The sequence below is a fragment of the Pelecanus crispus genome, chromosome 11 (assembly GCF_030463565.1).
Source record: "Pelecanus crispus isolate bPelCri1 chromosome 11, bPelCri1.pri, whole genome shotgun sequence".
NCBI classification, from domain to species: domain Eukaryota; kingdom Metazoa; phylum Chordata; class Aves; order Pelecaniformes; family Pelecanidae; genus Pelecanus; species Pelecanus crispus.
Genome location: NC_134653.1, coordinates 25700854 through 25727738, shown reverse-complemented (window position 1 = coordinate 25727738; position 26885 = coordinate 25700854). Strand labels below are relative to the sequence as shown.

Sequence of the window (26885 nt, the reverse complement as noted above, 5' to 3'; positions counted from 1 at the left end):
GTGACTGCTTAAGCAAGAGAATTGATGATCTTGATACAATCGGTGCACAAGCTTCCGTGTGCAGAAGATACCACTGCAAATGACAGTTCTCAAGTGGTGTTTGTGCCTGCACAGATAATGAAATAATTCTTCCACTCAAAGGTGTTTCTTCCATTTTTTGATTATCAGTGAACTCCAAAGCTAATGACACACATGAAGTTACTGTCCATCAGTAAATCTATGTTAACTGCACACAGAAAAGGCAAGGTAACAAGTTAGTTCAGCACTTTTTCACTGAAGAGTTGTCTGAACTGTCTCATGCTCCCCGCACGCAGGGAGACAGGTCAGCTGAAGGCACAGTAGCCCGGTACATCTCAGTTACATGTCCATGTCTCAGCCTTTCATGGAGTTTACATACCCACACAGGGGAAAAGAGGGGTAGAACTGAGGAAAATACTTCAGATGAAAAATGCAATGGAATTTAAATTGGCTTTCAAGAGACCAAAAGTGCCAAACATCTCTTGCTTTTGCAGTAGGTAAAATACACCACAATACTGACAAGTGAGGCAAGCAGAAATAATTTCACTTTCTACTACAAAATATTTTGCTGAAAGGCCAAGATTTTCAACCGCATCTCCATCAGAAGATTGAAAGAAATCACTCTGCATTATTGTATGCAGACAACGCTAAAAGCAAAAAGACGGTTGTTTTACAGTGAACTGTATTTTAGGATCTGACAGGGGGCGGCATGGAATGAATTGACTGAGGTTAAAAAACTGAAGTCGAATTCCACATGCATCTGAAACTCCCTATACAAGGTCTCCACTTTGGAAATAAGTTTGTGAAATGTCTCTGCAAGACCTTAGGGAGTCCATTACTGGCCTTAAACATTCACTATTTTGAGATAATGGTCCTTCACAGCTGCTGTCAGGAAACAGAGAAAGTAGTCACTCGTGAGCTGTCAATTTTATTATTTCTGGTGCATGCCAGCAGCTACAGCCTTAATACACCTTAGAAAAAATTACCCTCCCACTATGAAGAGTTACTTCATTATTTTAAAATACTAGCTACTTTGCACAAGTACTATTAGTATCAATCAAAAAATCTAAGCAGGATTATTACAGCCAAAAATTGTAAAATACTTATGTTAAAACAGCGTAAGAAGAAGGAAGACAGGAAAGGCAACAGCTGGAATTCCTGACAGTAAGACCCCCATGACAATTGAATTCAGCAAGATGAAAATATCTGTTAACGGTTTATGCCCCAACTAGATGCCTTTCAGACAGAGCTGATGCTTTCGAGAGTTTCATCTGGGCTCAATGAAGCTCTCCCAGATTTAAGTTTGGGAGATGAGAGATTTACTGACAGATTACTCCAGATTCCATCTTTTTTTTTTTTTTTTTTTTTAAAAAAAACTTATGCAACACTTCACAGTCCACATGCTTAAAAATTCTGAAGAACAGGTTCTTCATCCAAATATATCCTAGAGGATAGTCACTTTACACAAAAAAAAAAAACCAAACCAAAAAAACCTTCATGAATTTGTGAAGTGACAAGTAGCCTGTTCAGTTCATGTCTGCTTCATGGTTCACAGAAGTTTAAGCTCCAGGCAGCAGCTTTTATCAGAGCTGTATACACTGAACCCCCAATGAAACTTCACTGTTAGAAGACTAGCAGAAGGAAAAACTGATCAACCGTGCAAGATGGCTGTTGTGTAGAAAACAAGCTTCACACCTATCATTTTCCATGATAAAATTACAACCTCGTCACTTGTTATTTTGAGCCACCAGAGCAAACTAGACTACAAATAAGCATACGGCTTGCAAATTGCTTTCTGCTCAAGGAGTACTAGATTGTCCCCTTGATTATCCAGCTTTGCATGTCTCAGATTAAGTTTAAGACCTGCTAAGATTTCTCTGCAAAATTTAATATTTTCCTTGCGTTTTGTGAGGCTTGCACAGCTACATGCCCATAAAACTTAAGAGCTAAATCCAATCAGCAATTCTGAAGTTGTTTCTCCCATGTGGGTTTGATCTTTAAAGGTTATTTGGATTTATTAGAAACATTTTTCATTCTGCTCATCTGGTGCACAACATTTCTTCTGCCACCTTGTGGAACGATGGGCTAGTGTTCGACAAAACTGAACACCAGGACTGTGAATACTGCCAACAGCACTGTGCCGGCAATCAGAGTATCCGCTTCCTAGCTGACCGACTTTATAGCTACATCACACTGCGTATGCTAGTGGCTCTCTTTTTTAACATTAGGTTTGACAAAAATGTTTCTCAAGTGTCACAGTGTGCAATACCGACTCCATGGAAAAGATCTAAGTCTCCTTTTATTCAAGCCAGTAGTTACTCCTGAAAGTCTATGAAGTCCAAACACTCCATTATCACTTCTGATTTACTGAAGTTGCAATGATTAGCCCTTGGAGGAAGTGGCTAACCTCTGCCCAAAAACATTTTGTCATCAAATTCTTTTATCAAAGCAATTTCTCTCTGTAGTCTTTGTCTCCTCACTACACAAGGCTCAGACCGATTAAAACAGAAATTTACCAGGACTTACCATCTCTTATCATAGTAGAGTTTTCCATCTTCTATCCGGGCTTCAAACCGCTGTGCTGGAGACTCTGCTGGTGTAGCTGGAAGGTGCTCGGGAGAGGAGGGAGAGGCTGAGAACAGGAGAGAGACTGTGTTTAAGACCAGCATGTGTCCACCACACTGTAGCACATCTGACTGAAGAATTACAGTTAATAAGGTCATATAAAGCAGAAATAATAAGCACAGAAAGCCACAAACTCAACTTTCCATCAGAAAAATATTTGCTACTGGGACGAATAATTCAATCGCTGCCTTGAGTATATAAATTATAATATTCACTGAAATATAACATTTATCTAAAAAAAAATGTTGATAGGTAGGTGATAGACAATATGTCCTTGTTTTTCTTTTAATTCTAATCTATAGTAAAGTTGTTAAATAGGGTCAGAATTACTTAGGCAAGTTAGTACCACTCTGTCTTAAAATAAAGTGTACAGATACATCCAGAGAGCTGAAGGCATAAAGCTGTAAGTTCTCAATCCCTCCATCTACCTGACAAGCAGGCAAGCTGCCCAGATGCATCTGAATATAATGGAAAAACCTCTTTACACAGTTACATAATCCCATGCCCAAATGTTTCAGCCAAAGATGCATACGCCTCCCTTCCCATCCCTGAAACTTCAGAACAGATGAAGAAACTGCACACAGCACCCATTCGCCACAGTAGCTACACAAAGAACAGCAATTACACAGTCAAAACAATTATACAGTCAAATTACACAATCAGCAATTGTACAGTGAAAATGTCTACAACATAATTCTCTGTTCAAAACAGCATGTCTGCGAACAAGTTCCAATGCAACTGTTAACTTACCTGGTCTCTTGGGTGATTTAAGCTACATGGAAAAAGAGCAAAGAAGCATTAGAGATCTGACACGAGCCATAGAATTCTCCAGTAATAATTTCAGACAGTCTTACTTTCCATACTCTGGTATGGAATTTTTTTTTTTTTAAATGTACTGTTAAGTGGCATAACACATAACCAGAACAGCGTGCTATAAACAGCCAGAGGTGTAGAGAATCAGTATCACGATACAAAAGGTCTACAAACTGAACTTCAGAGCATTCACATAATCCACTAAAACAAGTCAAAAGCAAATCCATCTAACACAGTGTATTTTTGAACATGATCCAACATTTCTCAGGGTACATGAAATACAGGAGATAAATCATTACAGACACCTCAACAGCTGGCACAAAAAACATGCTCAACTACCATCCTCAAAGGCCTTACTGAGCAGCCTCTGTTACAAGAAATTAGATAAGCCTTGAAGTGTTTAGTCAGAAAGCAACAGGTTCCTCAAATCTAGAAAAACTATAAATGTACACACTGCACCCTATCCAGTTTGCTGAAGTATCAGGACAGTGGGGAGGGGAAAAAAAAAAAAAAAAACCAACCCACTCTAAACCACCCCACCCCACACAAAGGCCTAAAACAGGCAGCCTGTGATCTCACAGAAAGATGCGTTAACATCTGTTCAGCCATGTGGAGGAAGAAAGAAACTCCTTAAGATAGCTCATCACTTGGTTCAGACAAAAGGTAACATTTTTAGATGACAGTCATTTTAATTAGGTTAATTAAACCTACTAAAATAAAAGGGAGGAGGTAACATCTTGCTGAATCTTTTATTGTGTTACTTCAGAAAGCCTACTGGGATGAAACAGTCCCACATCTCAAAACAGAACATAAAACAGAGCACTCTGTTCTCTTCAGGGGAAAGCATTAGCTTTCTCTTAAAGAGAAAGAAACACAAATCAAGCAATAATCCCTACCTTATTCAGTGTTCTCAGGTCCTCCATTATTTGCTCATCAGTCAACAAATAATTCAGCTGAGGTATCCAGAATTAAGGTTCCCATAAGCTCTTGACAATCAAGGCTAAAAATTAAAGGTCAGTGGCATTTCACTTGACTAAACTTAGTCAAAAGGTTTCTGTAAAGTTGCGTAAGATTTTAATAAGCGTCATACTTGAGCTTTTTTTGTCATATAAATTAATACAAGTTCATCTTCACAGAGACTCACATTTAGCAGCAAACAGTGCAAAATCATTTTAATTTATTCAGACATAATCATCAATGAAAAACCTTTACTGCATTGACATTTACTTCATGGAGGCAACAAGCACTAGCGTTTTCAGTGTTTTTCATCTTGTGTTTCTGTAGAGAACAATCAGGGAGCTGAAACACAACAGACTCCCTTCAGATTTTGTACAACAAAGCCAAATCCCACCCAAACCGAGGAAAAGAAACTCATTATTTTGCAACTCAGTAAGCAGGAATAGAGAGAGAGAGAGAAGAGGGGAAAGCCCCACAAAAAAATCTCCGCTATCATTTTGCACAGTTTCACAACCGCACCTTCCCACTTCCCTTTTGTACTGTTCCTCTGTCATTTCAACACAAGAAAAACCTAAGTACACAGAAGGAAAAGAATACCCAAAGCAGTGTGCCCCCTCTCCAGCTTTAATGCACAGTGTTTCTTCAAAACAGTTGTTAAGTCACAAGTATTTCAAGTATTAAGCTAAAGTTAAGAATTGCTAGGCTGCATTTTAAGGATTTTGGTTCTGATGGACTTTAATCCCCTACACAATGAGGAAAGGCAGACAGTTTCATACTGTGGCTGCTGTATCATGTTCAATTAGTAGGTCATGCTCACTATGAAACTCATTTATTTTGGATGAGATAGGGGCACTAATAAATAGATTTTTTTCCTGAAAGAGTGAACAGAATCTCCAACCAGAAAGAGGTTAATTAAAACTGAAGATGCTTATGACCATCCCACATGAACTCCATAAGTTCAAGATTTGATATTGCCTTGAGAAAATGTGAGTCACTCGGAAGTCGTAAGGTAAGGTTTTTTAATCTGATTTAAGCTGTACAAGTTTGGAATCTAATAATAAGCCTCTGCAAAGCAAATATCATTGCCTTCCTTTCCAGGTGAATTTAATATACAAATAGAAAAAGTGCCTATCATCACAGAGGAGCTGAAAACGTATTTCCAGAAGCAAAGGAATATTTTAATTATAAGAAACGTGCAGCAAGGCAGAACAGAAGGATTATATATATATATGTTTTTCTCTCTCATGATATATACAAACAAGATGGATTTTTCTTTTAATTCAAAGAACAAATCTAGCACTCTTTGCTTTTGCTATGCATCTCTCTGGATTAGAGATCTGAAGCCTTTATCAGAAATGGAAAAACTAGTTTGATATGACAAATATTGTCTTTCTGGCAAATGTTTTGTCACATCTTGAAATGAGAAAAGCTTTGGCTCATGTAAAAAGCCATTTACTATCTATGGAATCAATTACCTCAGCATTTATATGTAAAGTTCTTTTAAAGTTTTTCCTTTGTGAAAAATATTGCCTGAAGAATTCAAACTATTCTCACCAACCAAAAAAAAAAAAAAAGTTATCTCACAACACCGTGAAGTTTAAGTTAGGATACTGAGGGATCTCCAAAGACCGGTTGTGTTATATTAGTTTATCACACATTATACATGACAAATTGTACTTCAGTATTTCCTAGATTAAGACCTGATCCTAGCACCTCACTTCATTTTCCTTCCTGTACAAAACAACACAGATACAGGTAGCACGCTGGCCTCAAATACAATAGTCCTCCAAGGACTCTGTAAAAGGATATCAGGGGCAGGTTTCCTCCTCTTGTCTGGGATAGGAACTGGATCATTTGGTCGTCGTCTCAGTTTCCTTGTCATAATAGGCTTCACTTCCATTGAATCTGTAGAGTAATGAAGTTGGAGAGCTGGTAAGACTAGAGGGAAAGGAGTAAGCAGCAGCAGCTTTCTACACAGGGCGCAAGGAAAACAATCTTTCCCCTTTCATACAGAAAATTGGATTTTTTCGGGGATAGCTTCCAGCATCCAAGGTGGAACTGCTGACAGTGAATACAGTTCTTTCACACTAGGTCACTGTTCAGTAACAGCCTTTGTGATGCCATGGTTACAGCTTTCATTGGCTGGAAGCAGCACAGTTGGTTTGGGGGCATTTTACAGCTCCTTCAGGTATAGATAACAAGCACAATGATGCTGCAAGGATTCAGGGCAAATTTCTTTAATGCTAATGCTATCTGCTTTCGAACAGATCATTTAAAAGGCAAAGGTCATGCAGTTCTTTGCTAACAAAACTAGTTAATAGCATGTAAAACATCAGCTACAAATCAATTGCTCTCTTTTTCTTGTCTTCAAGCTGGAAGGATAGCTTTGTCAAAGGTATACAGATACTTACTGCATTCAAGACTGATACAAGTCTGCTGGAGTAATTTTAAACACAAATATTATTTAAATTCAGATTACCTAAAAATGTTTCAAATTATGATTAATGAAATGAACCTAATTAATAACATGCAGAGCAGCAGTTGACAGGAAATAAATTATAGCATGTGCACTGGGGAAAAATTAAAAATCCATTTAAAATTGAAACACAAGTCTCATCACCAAGTAATTACCTGAAATTACAGTTTGTCCAAATGTCTACAGGTAGTCTTAACTGAACTACTTAAACTCTCACAAATCATTCCTTAATTTATGAAGATATCTTGAATTGGCAACCAAGAGACCACCTCTTAAATGCTAAACACATCACCTCATCTCTCTATGTGCTGAGAATTATTTGCTCATCTTTAAGTACACCTGAATCACATCCTAGGCAGCACTTAAGTCTATGAAGCCTCTTTGGCTCCCTCTAGATGCTAAAACCTTGAGCAGCTATGCATGTTCAAAATACACCAAATTACTTTTCTCCTTATCTCAAGGGTGAATAAGGATGACCATGCTGCACATCAAGGGAACAAATATTATGACAAAAGCTTGGGGGGGGGGGGGGGGGGGGGGGGGGGAGTGCCACCCACTGAGTGTATGCCAAAGGCAACCTTGTCTCTAGGATTCAAAGCTGAATTTGAAAAACACTGAACATTAATAGCCCTGCAGACACTAAAAATGTGACTTACTGTGTTGAATGTAAGCCATTCTTTACATTTATTAAGACTGATTTACAAGAGCCTCAGAAGAGGGCTTTGAAGCACTTACTCGAGGCGATATGCAGCCAAGTTGAGAAGGCTTTTTCTCCTTTTTAAAAATTAGTTTCAAATGAGTTGTCACAGAGTTATCTATGTTGCTTAAAATGTGAATAAGGCAGAGAGATCAATTTTCTTCTCTTTATCTTAGCATCCTGTATCTTAAAATTGTGACAAGTCAGCTGAAAATCAGCACCAAACAAGTGTTTGGGAAAAAAAAAAAAACAAACCCAGAGTTGAGAGTCTTACTACTGTTAAACATTTGAAGAACTAAGATTCTTGAGAGATTCACGCAAACTTAATAAAGTTTTGAAGAGCTGCTAAAGCACCAACAGTTTTAACCTGAAACACAGTCTTGCATGAGGCTTAGTAGTTAAGAACCACACTATACAATGCTCCAGAACAGGAGGCAACTATTGCGACCTAATGAAACTCCAACACTCACAGACCAGCCTATTCATCAGGTTGCTACCTTGCATCCTTGTATACACTGAACTTCTATAGGTTTTAAAAACCATCGAGTCCACATCAGTTCCAGTATTCTTATTTCTTAGCCTCCACCACATGTTCACAACAAAACCCATTACTTCTAAAGAAATCAACACTGCATTTCTGCTAGTCTGGAAGGAAGGAGATAAGGGAGGGCTAACACACACAGAATGGATCTCTTCTCCACAGTTACTTATATGCCTTTTCCTAGAGTTGTATTTGATGAAACAGCTCATCTCTTCAGGACACACAACAATAGGGGAACACATTTCCCTGAAGAGGATTAATCTGGTCCCCAAATCAGACTACTAAATACTTCTTTTTACCCTTCTTCACTCTCCCTTTAACACTGCAAATCCAAATCCTGATGTTAACAGCTGTCCCACTGATAAGAGAACTTGGATTCCTTCAGACTCCTAGAACACTGATATGCAGATTTCTAAAGGTTAAGATCTCGTCAGATCCTGATCCACTAATGAGAATCTGCTTACAAGATTAGTACTGTATCCCAACTTAGTAGTGGACAGAAACAGGTATAGGATAACAATAGAAAAGTTAAGGCTAAGGCACAGTCTGTAAGATCAGACTAGACTTCATAATTAAAAAAAAGAGGTCAGGGAAACAGCATAGCTCAAGCTGTTTTCCAGACCAGATTAGCCTTAACAGTTTGTACAAAGCCAAGAGCACTCCTGAATATGTCCAAACAGGTTTTAATTCTCACTTCTGAACACTAATTAAATGATTAGCTTACATAACTTCTGTAGGTACTATGCAAGAAAAGATTCAAAAGGTGTAACTCGTGCACAGGCCTCAGCAATCAACATCACCTGTCCACCAAGTGAGGGAATTGCTCTTAAGATGAGAATCAAATCAGACTTTTGGTTCAGTATCACAGCAACACAATTTGCGGAGGAGGCTAGTTACCCCTCTACTTAGCTCCACTGTGTCAATTACTGCAAAGAGCACCGCCAAGGCACCAAGGGTAACAACTGGTCTTATGAAAGAAGTCTGTCCGTTTAATGTCCATTTTCTAGAGTCTGGACACAAACGTAGCTCACAAATCTATTTTTCTGGCTTTAAGTAGACTATTTCAACATTTATTGTTTGCCTTTCTTCAACTGCTTGACCACCTATTACTGGAGAAAAAAAATGACACAGTTTACAACTCGGCACTGCCGGTTAGGTCAATATTGTGGCATATCTCAATAGCTTTATTGCCAGATCACAGGAACTAAAGAAGCCCCTTTCCCTACATATAAGAAAGCCTATCCACTCTGCTGCTTCACTGGCACTATTTCGATTCACCTGTTGGTAATTCAGGTCACTGAATTTTATTACGAACTGCTTTCTCCGTTAAAAGACCACCAATTTGTGTTCTACATCTGTTGGCGTTTGGAAAGCTTTAAAGCCTTCACACTAGCTGTCTGTATAAACCAGCATTGCTACCTTTATCTCTTTTTTCCTAAGCAGTAGCAGAGTGGATAAGAGAAATGACAGATGCCTATCTTGTTTTTACCTCCTGTTAATTCCATGGTTAGCTTTTCATTCTCAATCATCTTCTTTTTCTCTTCCAACTCTGCAATCAAATTTTCCTTAAGCTCAATTTTCTTATCTTCAAACTCCTTTGCTGCTGCCTTCTTTTCCTTGACATAATTTTTTTCCACCTGATCTGTCTAATGCAAACCAAAAGAACAAAAAGGTTAACTAAGGAACCAATGACTCAATGATACCACAACAGCTTCTTTCAACTGCTGTATTGATTAGCTTTTCAGTTCAAAACTGTAGCCAGTTCTAAAGATTATCAATATTCTAATCAACAGAAAACCATGTGCGTGACTAAGTAAGCAGTAGTATATTGGCAAAAGAATTAATTAGTTTTAAAAAACATTTTAATGTTGCATACCATATCAAGTCTCTAGCAGAGAGCTCTTCAGATTTATAAACAGAACCATCACTTACCACCTTAAACAAGCTTTTTAAACAAGCCAAATACACAGCCAGCATACAGCAGCCCAAGAGCAAATATTTCTTTTAATTCTATTTTAATGACAAAGTCCAGAAGTTACTTGAAGTAATACCAAGTAGGCTGTAATAATGCTAGCTAGAGGAAGAAAATTTCTTTAAGCCTTCTGGGAAAACAAGCACAAGTACTACTTGATGAAACAGGAGGCTTATACCTCTTCCATCTAGTTAATACATATTTTGATAAATTAAGAGTACTTACTTCCAGCTGGAGGAACAGTTCTGAAAGAGAAGAAAGACTTAATTTATTATCTTCAAAGATACACAAAATGAATTCCCTAACATTTTAAGACATTGAATATTGCAGCCAAGAGAGGCAGTGAACTAAATAGTGTACATACTCAGCCCAACTCTACTCTCACTTTGCAGTTTTACGCTGAAAATACAGTAACTATGAAAAAATTCCACAAAAATATATTAATTGAAGTTTTTTACAGATTTTTCAAGCAGATCTGCAAAGCTTACACAACAGTATTCCATGCTATTCAGTTCAGCTACTATTCCCAGCAGTACTAAGCATGTAGTCCATTTTTCTTCCAGTTTAATTACAATCAATTAATAGTAGATGCAAACAGACAGAAGCTTGAAACACGTAGCTGGATGTATAGCTGGCAAAAATTCAAAGTTTAAGCCATCTTCATGAATTTCAGCAATGACTGTTTCATAAATAATTCTGCAGCTGTTAGAAGATTCCTCTACTCAGCTCACATGTGTCTGATTTCAGGCTGCTTATGCCCAAGAAAAAAAGTAAGGAAATTGTTATGTATCACTGAAGGTTAGGTTCTAACACATGGCAATGATTAGTTCAAGTCAGACCTATGGATGAGGCAAATGTATTTCTGGGTGTGAAGCAGTCCTGCTAGTGATGTTTGTGCAATTCCTAACAACTGAAATTAAGCAGGATGGGACCCTTCTTGTGTTTCCTGGAGGACATAATGCCCAAAATGAAGTTTTTACTCAAGTTAGTGGCAAGAAAAGCCAACTAAGGCACCTGATCAGTCCTCAAGTCACCATATTTCACCAGCATATTAAGCTTTGGCAACACCTGAAATAGTAAAAAGTTCTGTAAAGATCACAAGCTTCAAATATGTCTCGAGGAAGACTGCAGTAGCAACACTGTACTACTGTGCCTTTAAAAAAAAAATATTAAAAAACCCCAACAAAATAGAAACCAAAGATGATAATGGCCCAATAAAAATCAACCCTTTTGTTTGCAAAGGGCTCTACCAATTGAGCATGGAAGCAGTATTACATAATCAAATACAGGTAAATCTAAACTGTTGCTTTAGTATCTGTGAATTCTCAACCCCCCCCCCCCCCCGAAAACAAAACCCTCAACATGGGAAGTATAAACATAAAAGACCATTCTTCTTGTAGTACTAGGCATTTGGATTTCTTTTTTTAATCATAAAATTGAAAGTTATCACCATCTGCCCTCCTGTGGAAGAAATATGTTGCTGCAGCACTAGTCTTTGCCAGCCAGAAATACAAGTTTGCAGTTACGTCTTAATTTTACCAAAACAACCCAGTATTACTAGAGTGCAGCTCTAGTGTACGTGAAATTCATCTCAGAAGACAGATTCCTGTTAACAAGAAGTAGTTCAATTCACTTGAATTCCTCAAGCAAATGCTTTACCATCCCAAGCACTTTTAGAAAGATACAATTTATACTACTCAAAGGTTGGAGTACATTAGCCATCATACAGCTGCCACTGCCTCTCTGTCCTATTTCCCAGAGTAACAGCCCAGGCATTACAGGATTTATCCAACTCTTCTAAAGGAAGAACAGCTACATTTCCTATTTCCACATAATAGCTTCTATAAAAGGCCCTGCTTCAGTATCCAAGAACCTACTGGAAAGAGAACAAACAAGAAAGAGGGGGGGCAGGCAAATGGATGTGATTTCCAAGCCATTTCTCTGCAGTAACACAACAAAGGCTACCCAGAAGGGCTGAGAGCTAGGCACTTCAAAAATTAACTTGGGCCTTCACTCCTGAAACAGAGCGCCAGAACACAAAGTACAGGCAGCCCATTCAGCGTCACAGCTATACAGAACAGTTTCAGCAGCAAACCCTCTGTATTCATTGTTCCAGGGCACAAAACAGATCTTTGGGAAAGCATGTAGTCCTAACCTTCCATTCCTGCAAACTGAAAGAAACAGTGCACCTGAAGGTTTCGGACAAGTTGCACAAAAGAACAAGTGAAAGTGGGAGACTGGAGGTCAGGCGCAGTGCCAGATAAAAATAAAACAGGTTTTTTTTTTTTACTAGCACCTTTTCACACAAATGAAGACTAAAGCTGTTTATTGGTGTTAGCAGTTAGCAAACAATGCTGATGAAGGGGGTGGTGGGGGGTGTGTGTGCAATAAAATCAAGACAGATCCTGTCATGCTTCATGCACTCAAAAAAAACTACACTATACTGTCGGAAGCAGAAGAACCCTTTGCTCCAGCAAGGTCCTTTTCTTTAAAGGACAGAGTTACCGTTATTTTTCTTCAGGTATTATAAAACCTATTAATTCAAGTTGCATGCAGCATCTTAGAAATTCAGCTTACCTGCATTTCGTATCCTTTCTTTGTACTGCTGGTCCAACTTTTTCATTCTTTTCTGATATTCCTGAAGAGTACCTAGTTGAAATAAATTGTGGATTCCCACTAGAATTTATTTTTTCCAAGTATTAAATTTTCCCAAGGAGCCACACACCACTTGAAATACAAATACTAATATCTGAAATCAGAAAACTACAGTTGTAGTTTGCTTATTTTGATAAGCATGTTCCCCATTTTTCCAGAAATCCGACTGCTCTTTTTAAGAAATGCTTTGGTACACAGACGCTTAACTGTGAGTGTTTAGAGGGAAAAAGGATGGAACGTGGCTGACATTTTTCACTAAGCAGCACGCAGCATGACTGAGAGCCACCATTCAGTGAAGAATACTGCTTACATCTTTCAAAATGGTCATCGTTCTATGACCTTCGAAAAGTGCTGAAAATAGTTTAGGAAAAAAAGCTATTCCCTTCAAAACTTACCTTCCTGCAATTGTTGTAATTGCCTCTTCAGAGATGCCAGTTTGTCCTGATACATCCTGCAAAGATAGAGAGCATGCAACTTTACTTTGAAAAACAAACATACATCATTTATTTCACCATCTGTTTAGGTAGGTTGCACGTGTTTACACAGAATTAAAAACTTTTCAGAAGAACTTCAGGAAACAAATAAGCAACAACTACCAGAATATTATTGAAATGAAAGGTTATCATTCTGTCTAAAAACCCTGCTACCCCATTGGTTTTACAATGCACCCAAACCAATTATTTTGGGAACAGTTCAGGGTAAAATAGGATTTTTAAAAATTTTTTTTTAAATGTCAAAATCTAAAATGACATTTAGATCTACAGACACCAGAAACTTTACAACAGAATCATACTACCACTTTGTCAACTCTTAATATTTGTGTACTAGTTCCCTACTTATAAAACAGAAGGCATTTCCTCATGTAGATCTTGACATCATAAAAAACCTCAAAGTCTATTCCTGGCACTGTTGCAAACTTGCTTTTCCTTTCTCACATATCTGTGGTTTAACACAGGCCAAGTCTTCCTGACCTGTATAAAGACATGTCTCTGCCAGTAAGCAAGAACACAAAATACTGCAAATACACCTAAACATCAAGAGAAACTATTTCAAGTCTCCAAAAAGCCTGCTGACTTGGACAGGCCTAGCATTCTATTGTTTAAGGGGTTTTAATAGGCATCTTGCTTTTTGCTTGGCTTATGTAAAGTAGATCCTTTATTTTATTTGAAAGATCTGTCTGCAGCGGGATTCATTTGCAACAAAACTCAGCTGCTCCTAGAAACTTGTACCTGTTTCTTTGTTCAAAACAGTAGCAGCACTTAGTTTCTTTAATACATATAGAACACAAAGTGACTGAGAAGCAATACAAGTATGTGGACTCATTAGCTATCACATTGGGCTAGGCACTTAAAAAACGCTAACCCTGGCCCAAAACATTGCCAAGTTTTATGCAAAAATCCCCAAATAAACAGAACATTACCTTACTTTTTATTAGAATGGATTACTTACTGTTCTTTCATTTCTACAAAGTCCTCTTCCTCATGTTTTGCCAGGTCAGTTTCACTGGCATCCTCAGTGTCTAAATGAGGTAAAGAATGACTTGTTAAAATTAAAGTAGTATTTAAAAAAAACCCCAAATTAGTAAATTTTTTAAAAAAGACAGAAATAAGCAATCCCCAAACCTCAGGCAATTTAACCTCAAATACAAAACCAGATAGGCCTCTGGAGAGATGAATTCAGAAGTGAAATGAACCATCTCACCTCTTTCCTGCAACTGCAAGTTAACCTATGTAAATCCTCTAGTAGTTTTGCAATGAAGCTTACAGCAAGTCTAAACAACTTCAGCTTCAGCTACTCTGGTAATTTCTTCCCAGTTTAAGACAACAGCTTCTAAATTAACACTCACATATATAAAGGTGAGACAGAAACGGTCTAAAGACTGAAAAACGCTTCACAGGCTGCTTCTTATAGTTTCGCCCATGATGTAATATACTGTATGGAAGACAATGGCTGAAACAGCTGTAACTGATTCTGCATCTTGACCTGAAATACTCCAAAACAAAAATACTATGACTAGATGCCGTTAGGGTTGACCACAAAGGTCTTGCTAAAGATAACAAAGTTACTTGCTGTGATCTGAACATGACTTCTCAGCTACGTGTTGCACAGAAGTACTTCAACATTTATACATAACAAAGACCAGCACTACCATAAAGATAGCCCCAATTTTATGAATAGATAATATAAACTACAAACAAATTAAACCAGTACGAGACTGCTAGCTTTCTGCTATGCCTTTTCAGGCTTCTATTTGTAAGACAAGGGTAGCCAAGAATTAATTACCTTTCCTCTCCAAGGAGAGGTCAGTGCCTCCAGGCTGGAGTTGTGGTAGGCAGGGTACAGCCATAAAGCCTAAATTACAGCTACATTCCCTACGTACGGACGGGGGGGGCACCAGTCCCTTAAATCAAACCTTTCCCGGGATTTTCTTAAACTATGAACAAACACTTTAAGCTTACACGTATTAAGATAAAATTCAACACAGCAAAGATAAAACAAAAAGTTTTAACTGAAAGAAAAATACTTGGATGCCTAGGTCACCATAAAGGACTTCCATACTCAGTTTACTTGTGTGCAGCCATGGAGGGCCCCATGCTGACCGGTAACGCTGTCACCTTTGTAAGGATCTACAGGTTTGACTCTGGCACCTCATCCAGGAATGTGCCAGACGTGATGGAGGACTCTGACTGACAGAGCAACAGGCACTGTCAAAGGGTCATTCTTCACCTCCCCTATATGACCTTATAAGTTATTTTATGAATCCTACACCCCAGAATACTCTGGGTTTGGCTTCCATTTCCTCTTCTCCACTGCTTTCCTGGTCCTTCCTCAAAATCCCTCTTTCCTCTAACATCCTCTTGCACCCCCTTACTTCCGTCCACCCTTTCTTCTACCTTAACTGCCTCCTTTCCCCTTCACACCACAAAAATATAACCAAGTTCCACACACCAGATTTCTGCGCTACTTTTACCCTGTTGTCGCAGACACTCAATCCCACCTCCTCAGTGCCCTCCCCTTCTCTCACTGCCTCTTCACCTAGGAAACCACTTCAATTCCACCTCTCCATCAGCTTCGCTTTTCTACTCTGCCACAGGGAACCCCAGCAATCTAACAGGCCCTTCTTTTCTTCGCTTTTTCTTGCTGCTCCAGACCACTTCTTCACCAAACCCGACCCAAGCCTTTCTTCCCCACTCTCCTCCGCCTCCCCAGCGCACCCGTCCGGCGCAGCCCCCCTCTTCAACCCGCCGCCCCCCCCAAGAGCCGCAGGCGCCTCCGCTGCCCGCCCGTGAGCCCCGGCCGCACTCCCCCGCACTCCCCCGGGGCACCAAAGCCCCCCCAGCCCCTCTCCACCCCGCTCCGGCCCAGCCCGCCACGCTACCAACCCTCATCGGAGTCGCGGGCCCGAGCGCTCCGCTCGCCGTCCTCCTCCTCGGCGCTCTCCAGCTCCTCCTCCTCGTAGTACTCGGGGCCGGGGGGCATGGCGGCGGCGGCGGGCGCCCCAGGCGGAGCGGGGGCCGGCGGCGTGGCAGACACCAGCCCGGCCGCGCTCATAGCGACGGGACGCAGCCGCCGCGGGCCCGCGCCTCCGCCCGGCGCTCGGCAACGGCGCCAGGACCCGCGCCGCCACTTCCGCTTCCGGGCGGCCGCAGCGTCGCGCCGGCGAAGGCGGCGGGCACCTAAGGCGCGCCTCGGCGGGCGGGGACCGCGGGTTCGAGTCCCGGCCCCGCCGGCAGCGCGGGCCGAGGCTTAAACCGCGCTTCGTCCGTGCTGCGGGCTCTCTCTGTCAGGCTTTACTCTTCAGGGGGGCTTGGGGGGGAAGGGGGCTTTGCCCGGACCTCCAGAGACCCGCATTCTCACTTTTTGCCACCAGGGTGACCCCATCTGCCATGAAACGCCGGCATCGCAGGGCAGAGACACGCAGCCGCACCACTGCTGGCCAGGCGAGGAGCAGGACCTTGCAGGGGTGGAAATGGACTTGTTATGACACACTACTACTTTCCAATTTTATTTTTTTTTTTTAAATACAGAAATTACTTCCTTGTACCTCTGTGCTCTCAACAAATCACCACCACAGTACTGTGAGCTCGCATTCACCCAGGTGAAGCAGTTGCTTCATGCCAGTAAACGGCAGCTTGCACAGAACAAGCATCCAAAGCCACTATGAATGTCTCACATCTGCCGGATACAGGTCATCCTCCTAATGAGGCATTGCTAAAAAATTAAGGACCAAGATCTAGATCCTGCACTGAGACTGACATGCAGGAACCATTAAATACAGGATCCCACTCTGTATGAAAATGCCTCCCGTTGATATTTCAGGCTAAGTATCTCATTTAACATTTAATATCTCATTAACGGTTGTGAGGTGCATTCCTCAAACGCACATATTATTGACTCACTGAGATACCATAAACATCTCACCAAGAGCAAGGAAACAGAATAGGTTTTACCTAAAGGAGGACTGAACTCAAAAACACTGCAGCACTTTTTCAAACTCGCTGAACCAGGCATTCGGCAGACACGGGGAGCGCCAGGTCACACTCTTTGTTCTGAAAAGAACTGTAATAATGCAGCATATGCAGTTTGCTTTCCTGTAGCTCACCCCAAAGATCTGTTTGCCCTGACCGACAATTTTTAACTCGGAACACCCATGCAAAATATGTCCAGTATCTTTTTACATAAGTAAATATTACCTTTTACAGGAGATGAGGCTGAGACACAGCTAAGAGTCAATGCTATCAAGAGCAGTTCCCAGAGTTCAATGTCCCATTTGAGGGCATTTGGCTTGGCACGTGGGAGATGCAACGCTAGAGCTGCTCGCCACCCCTCCGCTGCCAAGTAATGCCGGGTGCTGGGGGTTATCAGCATCTTGGAAAGCAATCCTTTTACCTTTCTCCTTACTCAGGGCAGCAGTAGCTGGCAGGGCAGCCCGTGGCCACAGGGCAAACAGGAAAGGGTGTGGCGGCAGCTGCCACATCGCATGAGCTGACTGGGTGCCCATGGCTGCACCCAGCGCCGAAGGGCTTGTCCTCTCCCCGCAGACATGCACCTGGCTTGAATTGTTCAAATAACTTTCCCAAAGTCATACAGTTGCAGAGTTAAAAATAGAGATGGGACTGGCTAAAGTCCTTTCTCAGAACCAGAGCCCCCTTAAAGCTCTATAAACACTGTTGTCGCCCTTTCTTCCCCATTTCCTGTCTGCATCTCTTCCATCTGTCCGCATATTTAGCCCACCAGCTCTCCTGCAAGCCTGGTTTGTACTGCTATGGATAGCAAACTAGTTGCAAGTGTGTGTGAAGTGTGTCTGAACCAAGGCTTCCCTTCCAAGGTTAATTTATCCTGTGTTAACACTGCCTCAGCACTTTCTGTTTGTCTGAAGCAGATTTGTCCTTTAAGAGCAGCCTGTCTTTCACACATCACACAAAGGGCAGGTGCATTTACTAATATGAGGGCACACCAGAACCCTTTGAACAGAAGGAGCTGTGTGCAGCCAATGAGTAAGAAACTACATACAGCTGCTGATGCAAAATTTTTTAGCTCATTCTGTGGTCAAAACTGGAATCTCACTTGCTGTTGCTCCCTCCATACTAATTCCTCATGTTTAATATTAGCCTTCTGGAAACACCCTCTACTGTCATCTCTCAGGCATTCAGTGGGAACCCAAGGGAGGAGGTTCAGCTTTAAGGAATGCCATGTTTCCCTTACAAATGCAGAAACTTAACTGTCTACACCTCAAAGAGCTATCAGGGAAAGTTTAAACTTCTCTGTCAAGCTATTGTTCTTGGCTCATGTTTTCATCAAAGCTGTTTTTCTCATCATGACTCACTTATTGTTTTATATACATTCACTCAGTTCGAAGATTTCTGCCTCCTGCTTTGTCAGCATCAGCTATTCACAGAGTAGCTGCCACAGAACTCACACTCACTAAATTTTTCTTTCCATTTCTAAGAAACAGAGAAAAAAAGGTTATGAAGCTCAGCTTATAAACAGAGATCATGGCAACTCATTTATTGTATGAATTAGATGATTGAATGAGAAAACCTGTAATATAGTACCTTGGCCTTTGAAGAACAGAATGCATACCAACACCCTTAGCCTGGAACACATGGCTTTCAAGTTTCTGTGCCTTTAGTTTCAAAGGGCTATATGATGATGGTCCTAGAAGAAAGCCCAGGAGGAGAATAGCTGTCAGAAACAAGTTAGTAGGATGAGTTTGCATAAGGTACTAGCAGAAGAGAAAGCTCTGCTCCTTCAGTTTTGTTTAGCAAAAAAAGTAATAAAACTATCAAAGAATAAACCACTGTGAGCCTCTACAGCAATAAAGAGTGTTTGCTTCTAGATTCAGAAGCTATAGGGAACCACAAAGTGTGGCAGAAACAGCATTAAAGCACCTTGCCCTGTCTCTGCTCTGAGCTCTTCCTAATCCAGACCTCTTAACCACTGCTAAAGCTCCTTCCTCTCCTTTGAGGCCTTTCCTCCTTACGGCACACCCCTGTTAAGTCAGGCCTTCTCCTTTTTGGTTACTAGGAATCGCTTCCTGCTGTGACCTGCCACAGGACACACCGCCGTTATCAAGGCTCCCCCAACCCTGACAGTAAGTACTGAAAGACTCAGAGCTGCCTTTTTACTGGGCCCCGACACCGCCCCCTCACACACCTGAGGCTACTACAGGTCCGGCCCCTCACAGACTTGAGGGTGCTACAGGCCCCGACCTCCCCCCCCACACACACACACAACCCGAGCCGGCTATGGGCCCCGACATCGCCCACCCGTAGCCCTGAGGAGCCCTGCCCGGTTCTGAGGGGCGGTCCCGCCCCAGCCGTTAACGGCGGCCGCCGGCCCGGGGCGCCCCGGATCCTTCGCCCCCGGCGGGGCCGCGCAGGCGGCTGAATTGAGCGCCGATGCCTCAGGGGCTGCGATCGATGAGGCGGCGGCGCTCCGCTGCCTGGCCTGAGCCGCCGGGCTGGGTAGCCGAGCGCCGATGCCCACCGCGTACCGCCCTCCCACCTACGGCGGGCAGGCCGTGGAGCCGATCGCCGAGCGGCCGCGCGATTGGCTGCGCCTGGCGAGGGGAGCCGCACCTCGGGCGGTGGCGGGGCCGTGGCAGGAAGCGGCGGGGACGGGGACGGGCCGGCGGACACCCTCCTTCCCGCCTCCCATCTCCCTCCCGGGCGCCGCGGACGTGGCCCGCTGCCGCCGGCCGGCACCAGGTGAGGCGCGGGGGTGGGAGCCGCGGCCGCGGGCACCGGCTGAGGGGGCGCGCGCGGAGGCTTCGCCTCTGACAGGCGGGTCCCGCCGGGGCGGCGAGCGGGGGGAGCGCCGGGGTGGGCAGCGGTTTTGGGGCTTAAAAAGCACTTTCTCGCTGCCCCGGCGGCGCGGGGCGCTCACCGCCGGGCCGGGGGCGCTGGGTGTCCCGGGGGCTCCTCACGGCGAAGCTCCCCCGGGGCGCGCCCGCGGCGGGGCCCGCCCGCCCGCCCACTCACCCAGAGCTGTTCGGGGACCGGGGTGGCTGCCGCCGGGCTTCGAGTGAGGGGGTGCTGGGGGGGTGTGGGAGCCCCCCGGCCGGCTGCGGCGCTGGGAGTGCCCCGCTGGGGGGGCGCGGGCGGGGGGCAGCGTCCCAGCAGCTCGCGCTGGTTTGGGTAGGACTCGGGAGGTGCGGCTCCCTGGTGTGGTGAGCTGCCCCGAGTTCGCTTGCCGGGGTCGAGGGGCTCTGTGGGAAGTCAAGAGCTACGGGACGGCAGCTACGGCGCATTCCAGTAACCCGTGCGGAGGGGGCAATGCCTCGGTGGGAGCGTGGACGTGAAGAGAGCAGGGAAAGCGGCTGCGTTTCCTTCACCTGCAAGCTAGGGACACCGTCAGAGCTCGGATAAACGGCGTTTGTCCGTTCAGATTACCCTTCGGATCTGTTTGTGAGCAAGTAATTTGAACGGCATTAGCACTGGCCTAGTGAAATTCAAGTGAAAAGGGGAGTTTGGTTACTGTCAGCTTTCTTTAAACTGAGTTGGAAGTGATTACGTAGGTCTGGTCTTGGCAGATATATCTGTCCTTTTAATGACATCAAGAAATGATTTGCTGTAGGTGCTGAATGTCATCTAGCAGTACTCATATTTGCGTGGTAAGGAGAAAGGAGGAGGACACTAGGCAAGTACTAAGCCCTTAGAATTTTGTTTTTTATATTTATATACGCCCTCACATCTTCCCCCCCCAACCCCACCCCCGCAGAATGTAAGTGGAATTAATTCCCTAGTCCTATAACTATGATACTTCTAAAATTAATAGCCACTGAGTAGCCCTGGTAGCATCCAGGTTTTCTGTGGCCATTTACTCAGCCTGGGCAGAATTGAGCAGCTCATATCCGTGCCGGATTTGCTGTCCACAACCAGGGTGTTCACCTCAGGGTTGCGCTCCAGCAGTTGAACACCAGTCTTGTAGGTGTGTGGAGTACTCGGTCTCAGCACACAGTCTAGTGGCAGCTGCCATGTTTGTTTAAAAACAGCAAAACAGGTGGTGCTGGTATGGCCTCCTGGCTGTGCAGAAGCCTCCTAGCAGGAGGACTTACCCAGGCTGTGGGAGAGCTGTGCTCAGGTTCCACTTTCTGTCCAAGAGGATTTCAAATCACACTGCCCACCTTATGGGATAGCGATCTAAATAAGAGGATGAAAGCATTTCAGGGTTATGGATCAATGGGGGATGCTCCTCCCCTCTCCTGCGGAAGCTGTTCCGCAGTACACAACATGATTACAAGTTAACTGGGTAAGAGCTCAGGAGGGGTATGACACTGTTGACCACAGTTTATGATGCTCGTGTTTGCATTGAGGATAAGTGGGCTCCATTCAGTTCTCCAAGGTCTGCTTACATATTTTCAACAAATGTTTAGAATGCTACAACGCTTAGAGTGATGTAGTTTATTTTGCTAGTGGTCATTAGTTTAATGTATCTTGTACTAGATTTATTAGAGTGCATGTGGTGGTATTTCTACATTGATAATGGATTGTTTGCGGAGAGAAACAATACACCGTGCTTGTTCCTCTCTGTTTATGTCTTTATTACTTCTGGTAACTAGCTAATTCTGAGTTCTCAAGGAGTAATGTAACAATATAGGGAGTGTTTTAAGTGTAAATAGCTGTTCACAAACTCTCTTTTAACATTGAAATTCATACAGATATCTGACAGCTTAATTCTCCTATGCACTCACAGTGAGGCTGCAAACTGTTCAAATCTGCATTAATGTATAGTTTTTTCAGGTTTTGTCAAATCAAGATTTCTTATTTACCCTGTAACTGGTCATATAACTCATCACATAACTTCCTCTGGCAGCTGATTTGAGGAAAACTTGAGCTAAGTTGCTTCCATCTTCCCTTGCCAATATGAGGGTTTTCAGATTGCAGACTGACTCTCCTGGATGTGTATTACTTACAGTGATTCTCTGTATGTACTTCCCTTTCACTTTACCTTCGTTAATTATCAGTTAAAAAGGATCCTTGCAAGTCAGAACTTTTAAAGATATTTCTACTTGTGTGCACTCTAAATATGGATCTTGTATCAACTGACTTTTGCTGCTAAATTTATTTTTCATAATGTGTTGCAGGATGGGGTGGTCTTCTAACAGAACTGGGCTCTGTCCCTTCTGACTAATCAGCTGTCTTGCCTGTAAGAGAAAACCCTGTTTGTATGTAGCTAGCCTGGAGTTTGCTGAGCTGACATGGGCTGTGCAGACAGCCCTGTGGCCGGGGAGCAGGGGGGTAGCAGTGTCAGTGAAGTTTGCTTTTTACAAAGGGTGGGGTCAGTGAGTTTGGACCAGGAACGCAAGACTAGTTGTTTTCTCTGTTTACAGGTTTTTGTTCCAGGTTGTTCTGCAGCCTCGTGAAATGCTGCAAAGTTCAGGTTACGGGAAATGGCAGGGGAAGAGGTGTTCGTGAAATACTTTCAATTTTATTTATTTTATGATTTTACAGGAGAAAAGCCTTAGTGTCTAAAGTTACGTTTTTAATTAGGAAACAGACCTTTTGTTTTAAGACAAAGTTCAGATTGTTTTAACAGAACCTTTGTATGGTTCAGTCACAGCATTTACAGCAAACTGAGTTTGAATAAAAGTGCAATTTTGGTATCAAAGTATTCAAGAAGTAGATTTTTTATAAAATTATATTTCAGCACATGCTCAGCTTTTTTAGTAGATGTGCTTTTACACAACAGGGAAAAAAAATTAAGTAGTAAACCCGAAAGAGTGTTTTATTTTATGCTTATTATTTTCAAACTACTTCCTTATTTGAAAGCCATTGATTAAACCAAAATGATTTGATTGCCTTTGGTTTAGTGCTGTGTAATAAACATTATGCAATTGCATTGCGCCTGCTTGTTCATTATTTCTTTCAAGGGTAGCTCAGTGAGTTTTTCTGACACTGTCTTGTTATTGCTCTCTGAAATCACTGTGGTGGGTTTGAGTGAAACGTATTTTAGAAAGTATTGAAACGATAAATCTAGGGTTCCTTAGATATTTTGGGTAAAAAGAAGGAAATCTCTCTTCCTGTTTTTGCATAGGTAGCACACGTTCTGACTTTTCATTTTGATCTGCTGGCTGTATTACAGCACGTGAAGCATGATCGTATAGTGTGCACCACTTAAAATCTTCATCAATGTTACATACCATGAACTGTAATCTATGTGAACGTCAGTTCCTAATGAATGAGGAGGAAAGTTGAAATAGAAATTAAAGTAAATTAATTGGGTGTGGTCATCTATCTCCTGAGCTACTGAAGGATGTTGGAAATCCAAGTGCCCTCCTAGTTAGTTATGATACTGTGGCAGCTTCTGTTCAATCTTTATAATAAAGTCGCACTTCACAGCATTAGAGCAGTGCTTCTAACGTGACCTGTTGTCTTTATTCTGTTGAACTATATCATGGGTATTTATTTTTTACTTCCTGTTCAAAATATGAAAATGTATATTTGTAAAAATCAGTAGGTTTTGCTTTCAGATTGAAGAAACCTGAGTACTGCTAGTATTTTATTTATTTTTAAATAAGTTGTTTAAGTGAATTCAAAGCAGTTGAAATTAGGTTGTCTAAGTGGCTTGGGTAAGCTTGTTCTTACTGAGGATGGCAAAGAATGCATTTGATTTGAGCAGTTTGGAAGTTTTCTTGTTTATATACTCATCCTTGTGTTTGTGTTGTCTTACTGGACTTTCCCTTTGTGTTAGAAATTGTTAGTTTAATTTGTAAGGGCAGGGAAATTTCAAATTTAATATAGGGAGCTTACAAAACAAGTTTGTCCGAGTTGTTAATGAAGTAAGCACTTATGCCCTTGAACAGGTAATAGCTTGATGTTGATGTAATTACTATTTTTTTTTTTCCCCCACCCTGAATATTAGGTCAAAATGGACTCTGGTTTATTTAGAATTTAATGAAACCAATAGTTATGTGGGAACGCGCAGTTGCATGCCTTCCTACTTAGCTACAAAAGACTTTCAAATAAGGACATTCTCACAGAATGTTCGGCATATTAATTTCAGTCTGTCTTTCTGAATATTAGCATAATTAGGCATGGTTGGATCATGGGGGTTAATTGGGCAAAGCTAGAGAACATAGATCATTGAGATGAACTAATCTTCATGAGGTTGCCTCTAAAGTTTTGGACTAGTGAATTCCCCCCCCCATTTGCACCCCCTCCTGCTGTCACTGTGTTAATTATGATACTGGGTTACCTGAGAGACCAAGTAATTCCTCAAAAGAAGGGCAAATGGTGACCTTGGTGTGCCATGTTTTCAGGCCTTCATGACTTTGCTTTGGTACAAGCAGCTTTTATGCTGTGGGTTGTACTGTCTTTGGGAAGACAGGGAAAGCTGCTTGTACTTAATCTAAGAAATTGTCACTTTAAGTGTGGAGATGTTAACCCCAAAGTCCTGGATAAACTCCCATCTAGGAAACTATACACTGCCTACCAAATTTTACTGTAGCCTAAAATGCATACATGCATTTGTTTTGGGTTTGTTTTGCTTTTTTTTTTTTTACTTTCCTCACAAACTACTCTCCAGAATGACTGTGATGCAGAATGTGGCAGGTGCCATGTTCCAGAGTAACTGCTTTTCAGCACTGGGAGGAATGAATCTTGTATGTAGTGTATGTATTTTCACATGCATTAAAGCAGTTTAGGATGAAAGGTGTTATGACTACCAGATACTATCATCATTTTATGGACAGGATGTCTTTATTAGATTGGAATTGATGACTGTGTGCCAAAATTTGTGCATAGTGAGTCTGCTTCTGGAGAGATGCAAATAGTGTGCTCACTTCCTACATTAAAACTCTTTTTTTCCTTAATTTTAAATAAGTGATCTGCGATTCTGTTGCACAGAATCTGGCATAAAATTGAGCAGATTTATTTAGGGTTGCCCTTGAACGTTGTGAGGGTTTAAGCCAGATTTACAAGAACATAGTCACTGATGATTCATGTTGAGATGATGTTTTTCTTCCTTGTAATGGAACATATGGGACTACGTAGCATATGGTACCGCTGAAAATTGTTAAACGCAGAGCATTGATTTATGACACAGCAAAAAGAGTTTGGATTTTTAGTGTAACACTGAGCGGAAAGCTTTGTAAACAGTTCTGGCTGCTGGTTTGTGTTGGATGCACTACTGTGTTGTACTGGTAAATTTTCGAAGAATTCCTTTAAATGAAAACAGCATTCTTCCAAAAGTTGTGTACATGCCTGTTGCACTGGAGTGAATATATGAACTCACTGGATGCTTCGTTAAAGGAGATGGGATTGTTGGGGGGTGGGGGGGTTTGTTTGGGTTTGGGGGTTTTTTTGGGGTGGTTTTTTTTTTTTTGGAGACTGTCTGAAACAGCTTTGAATGTATTGCCTCAGCGGCTCTGCCTTGACAGTTCACCTAGCCTTTTAGCCATCCAGGGGGACATTTATTTTCTTATGGTTCAGTCTCACTCTATGGGATGACAACTTAAAAACTGAAATGCTTTATGTCTTATATGGGAAGCAGAGGTGTTAAGAATGTGTAAATATATAGTTTTGTTCCAGTCTTATTAGCCAAAACATCTTCCTTCTGTGATACAGGTTGTTTTTGTCTTTACGTGACTTCTGGAGGGTTTTTTTGGTGAGGCGGGTGGAGGAAGAAAATGTACACCTTGATCCTTCCAGTGCACCAGGGAAAGTGTACTAAAGTGCAGTTACAGAGAACATAAATTCCAGCCATGTATTTCCTTGTGCTCTCCTGTGTTTCTTACCTATTCATCTTTTAGATGATTATAATCTTGTCAGAGCAGGCATCACTTCTGCAGTGGCTTTCTAGGTCTTAATACAGCGTAACTGAAGCTCACAGGTGCTGTAGTAATATAGGTAATAAATAGTTGGTCATAAGCATACATTGATTAAGCTTTTTTAAAAAAGATTTAAGCAATAAGCAGGAACTTTCATTTAAACCTTAGAATGGTGGTTTTGTTTGTCTCTTTTTCTAATGAAGAACTTGACTCTAATTTATTTGTAAGCATTAAAGTACTGGTTAAAACAGACTTTATGCCAAATTTGGTACTGCTTTTTTTAGGCCAAAGATACATAATATCTGTAAGAAAGAATACATATGCTCTCTCAGATTTGTAAATTTTTTGCATAAAAATCAGATTAGTCTTATTTGCATCTTACTTGGTTTATGACAATCTGTCTTTCAGTTCAGGGTTTCTTGCGCGTTTCTGCTTACTTTGGTTCACGTAAAGTTTAAGTATGCTGTATCCTTAAGAAAAAGAAAAAATATTTAACATCATTAAAAACTGATGTTATTTAATAAAAGGAAGTAGTATCTATCGTTGAGGGAATTAACTAATGACCTCTTGTTGCCATCGCCTTCAGGATCTTAGATCCTCCCTTTGCTTGCCTCATTCTTAGTCATAGATTGGAAAAGGAAAAGAGGCTTTTCCCCCCCTCCCAACTCTTAAGCATTTTCTCAACTTCAGATGAACTGATCGTTGACCTAAACCATGTGAATAAGCTGAAGTTAAGGAAATACTCCCTTTCCACTTGCAAAACGTACTACTGTTACTAAAACTTACGTAGCATGTCAATTAACTCTAATTCCCAGTTTTAACCTGTATGTAGAATATTTTAGAAAAAGTATTAGCCTC

At 41.8% G+C, this 26885-nt stretch overlaps 2 protein-coding genes across 4 annotated transcripts in view; one reads left to right on the top strand and one right to left on the bottom strand.

Moving 5' to 3' along the window:
* SUDS3 (SIN3A corepressor complex component SDS3) overlaps positions 1 to 16306 on the bottom strand; it is a 36262-nt gene extending 19956 nt beyond the window's left edge. For both annotated transcript variants that reach the window (XM_075718776.1, XM_075718775.1), the window contains exons 1-10: positions 16138 to 16306; positions 14204 to 14273; positions 13150 to 13205; positions 12677 to 12748; positions 10325 to 10344; positions 9617 to 9773; positions 6223 to 6318; positions 4353 to 4414; positions 3394 to 3415; positions 2545 to 2650 (exon numbers count right to left, since the gene is read on the bottom strand). In XM_075718776.1, coding sequence (XP_075574891.1) covers positions 2545 to 2650; positions 3394 to 3415; positions 4353 to 4414; positions 6223 to 6318; positions 9617 to 9773; positions 10325 to 10344; positions 12677 to 12748; positions 13150 to 13205; positions 14204 to 14273; positions 16138 to 16306 — 830 coding nt within the window. The remainder of the gene's footprint in view (positions 1 to 2544; positions 2651 to 3393; positions 3416 to 4352; positions 4415 to 6222; positions 6319 to 9616; positions 9774 to 10324; positions 10345 to 12676; positions 12749 to 13149; positions 13206 to 14203; positions 14274 to 16137) is intronic.
* Positions 16307 to 19914: 3608 nt separating this feature from the next.
* TAOK3 (TAO kinase 3) overlaps positions 19915 to 26885 on the top strand; it is a 101915-nt gene continuing 94944 nt past the window's right edge. For both annotated transcript variants that reach the window (XM_075718766.1, XM_075718765.1), the window contains exon 1: positions 19915 to 19965. The gene's annotated coding sequence lies outside the window, so the exon portion shown is untranslated. The remainder of the gene's footprint in view (positions 19966 to 26885) is intronic.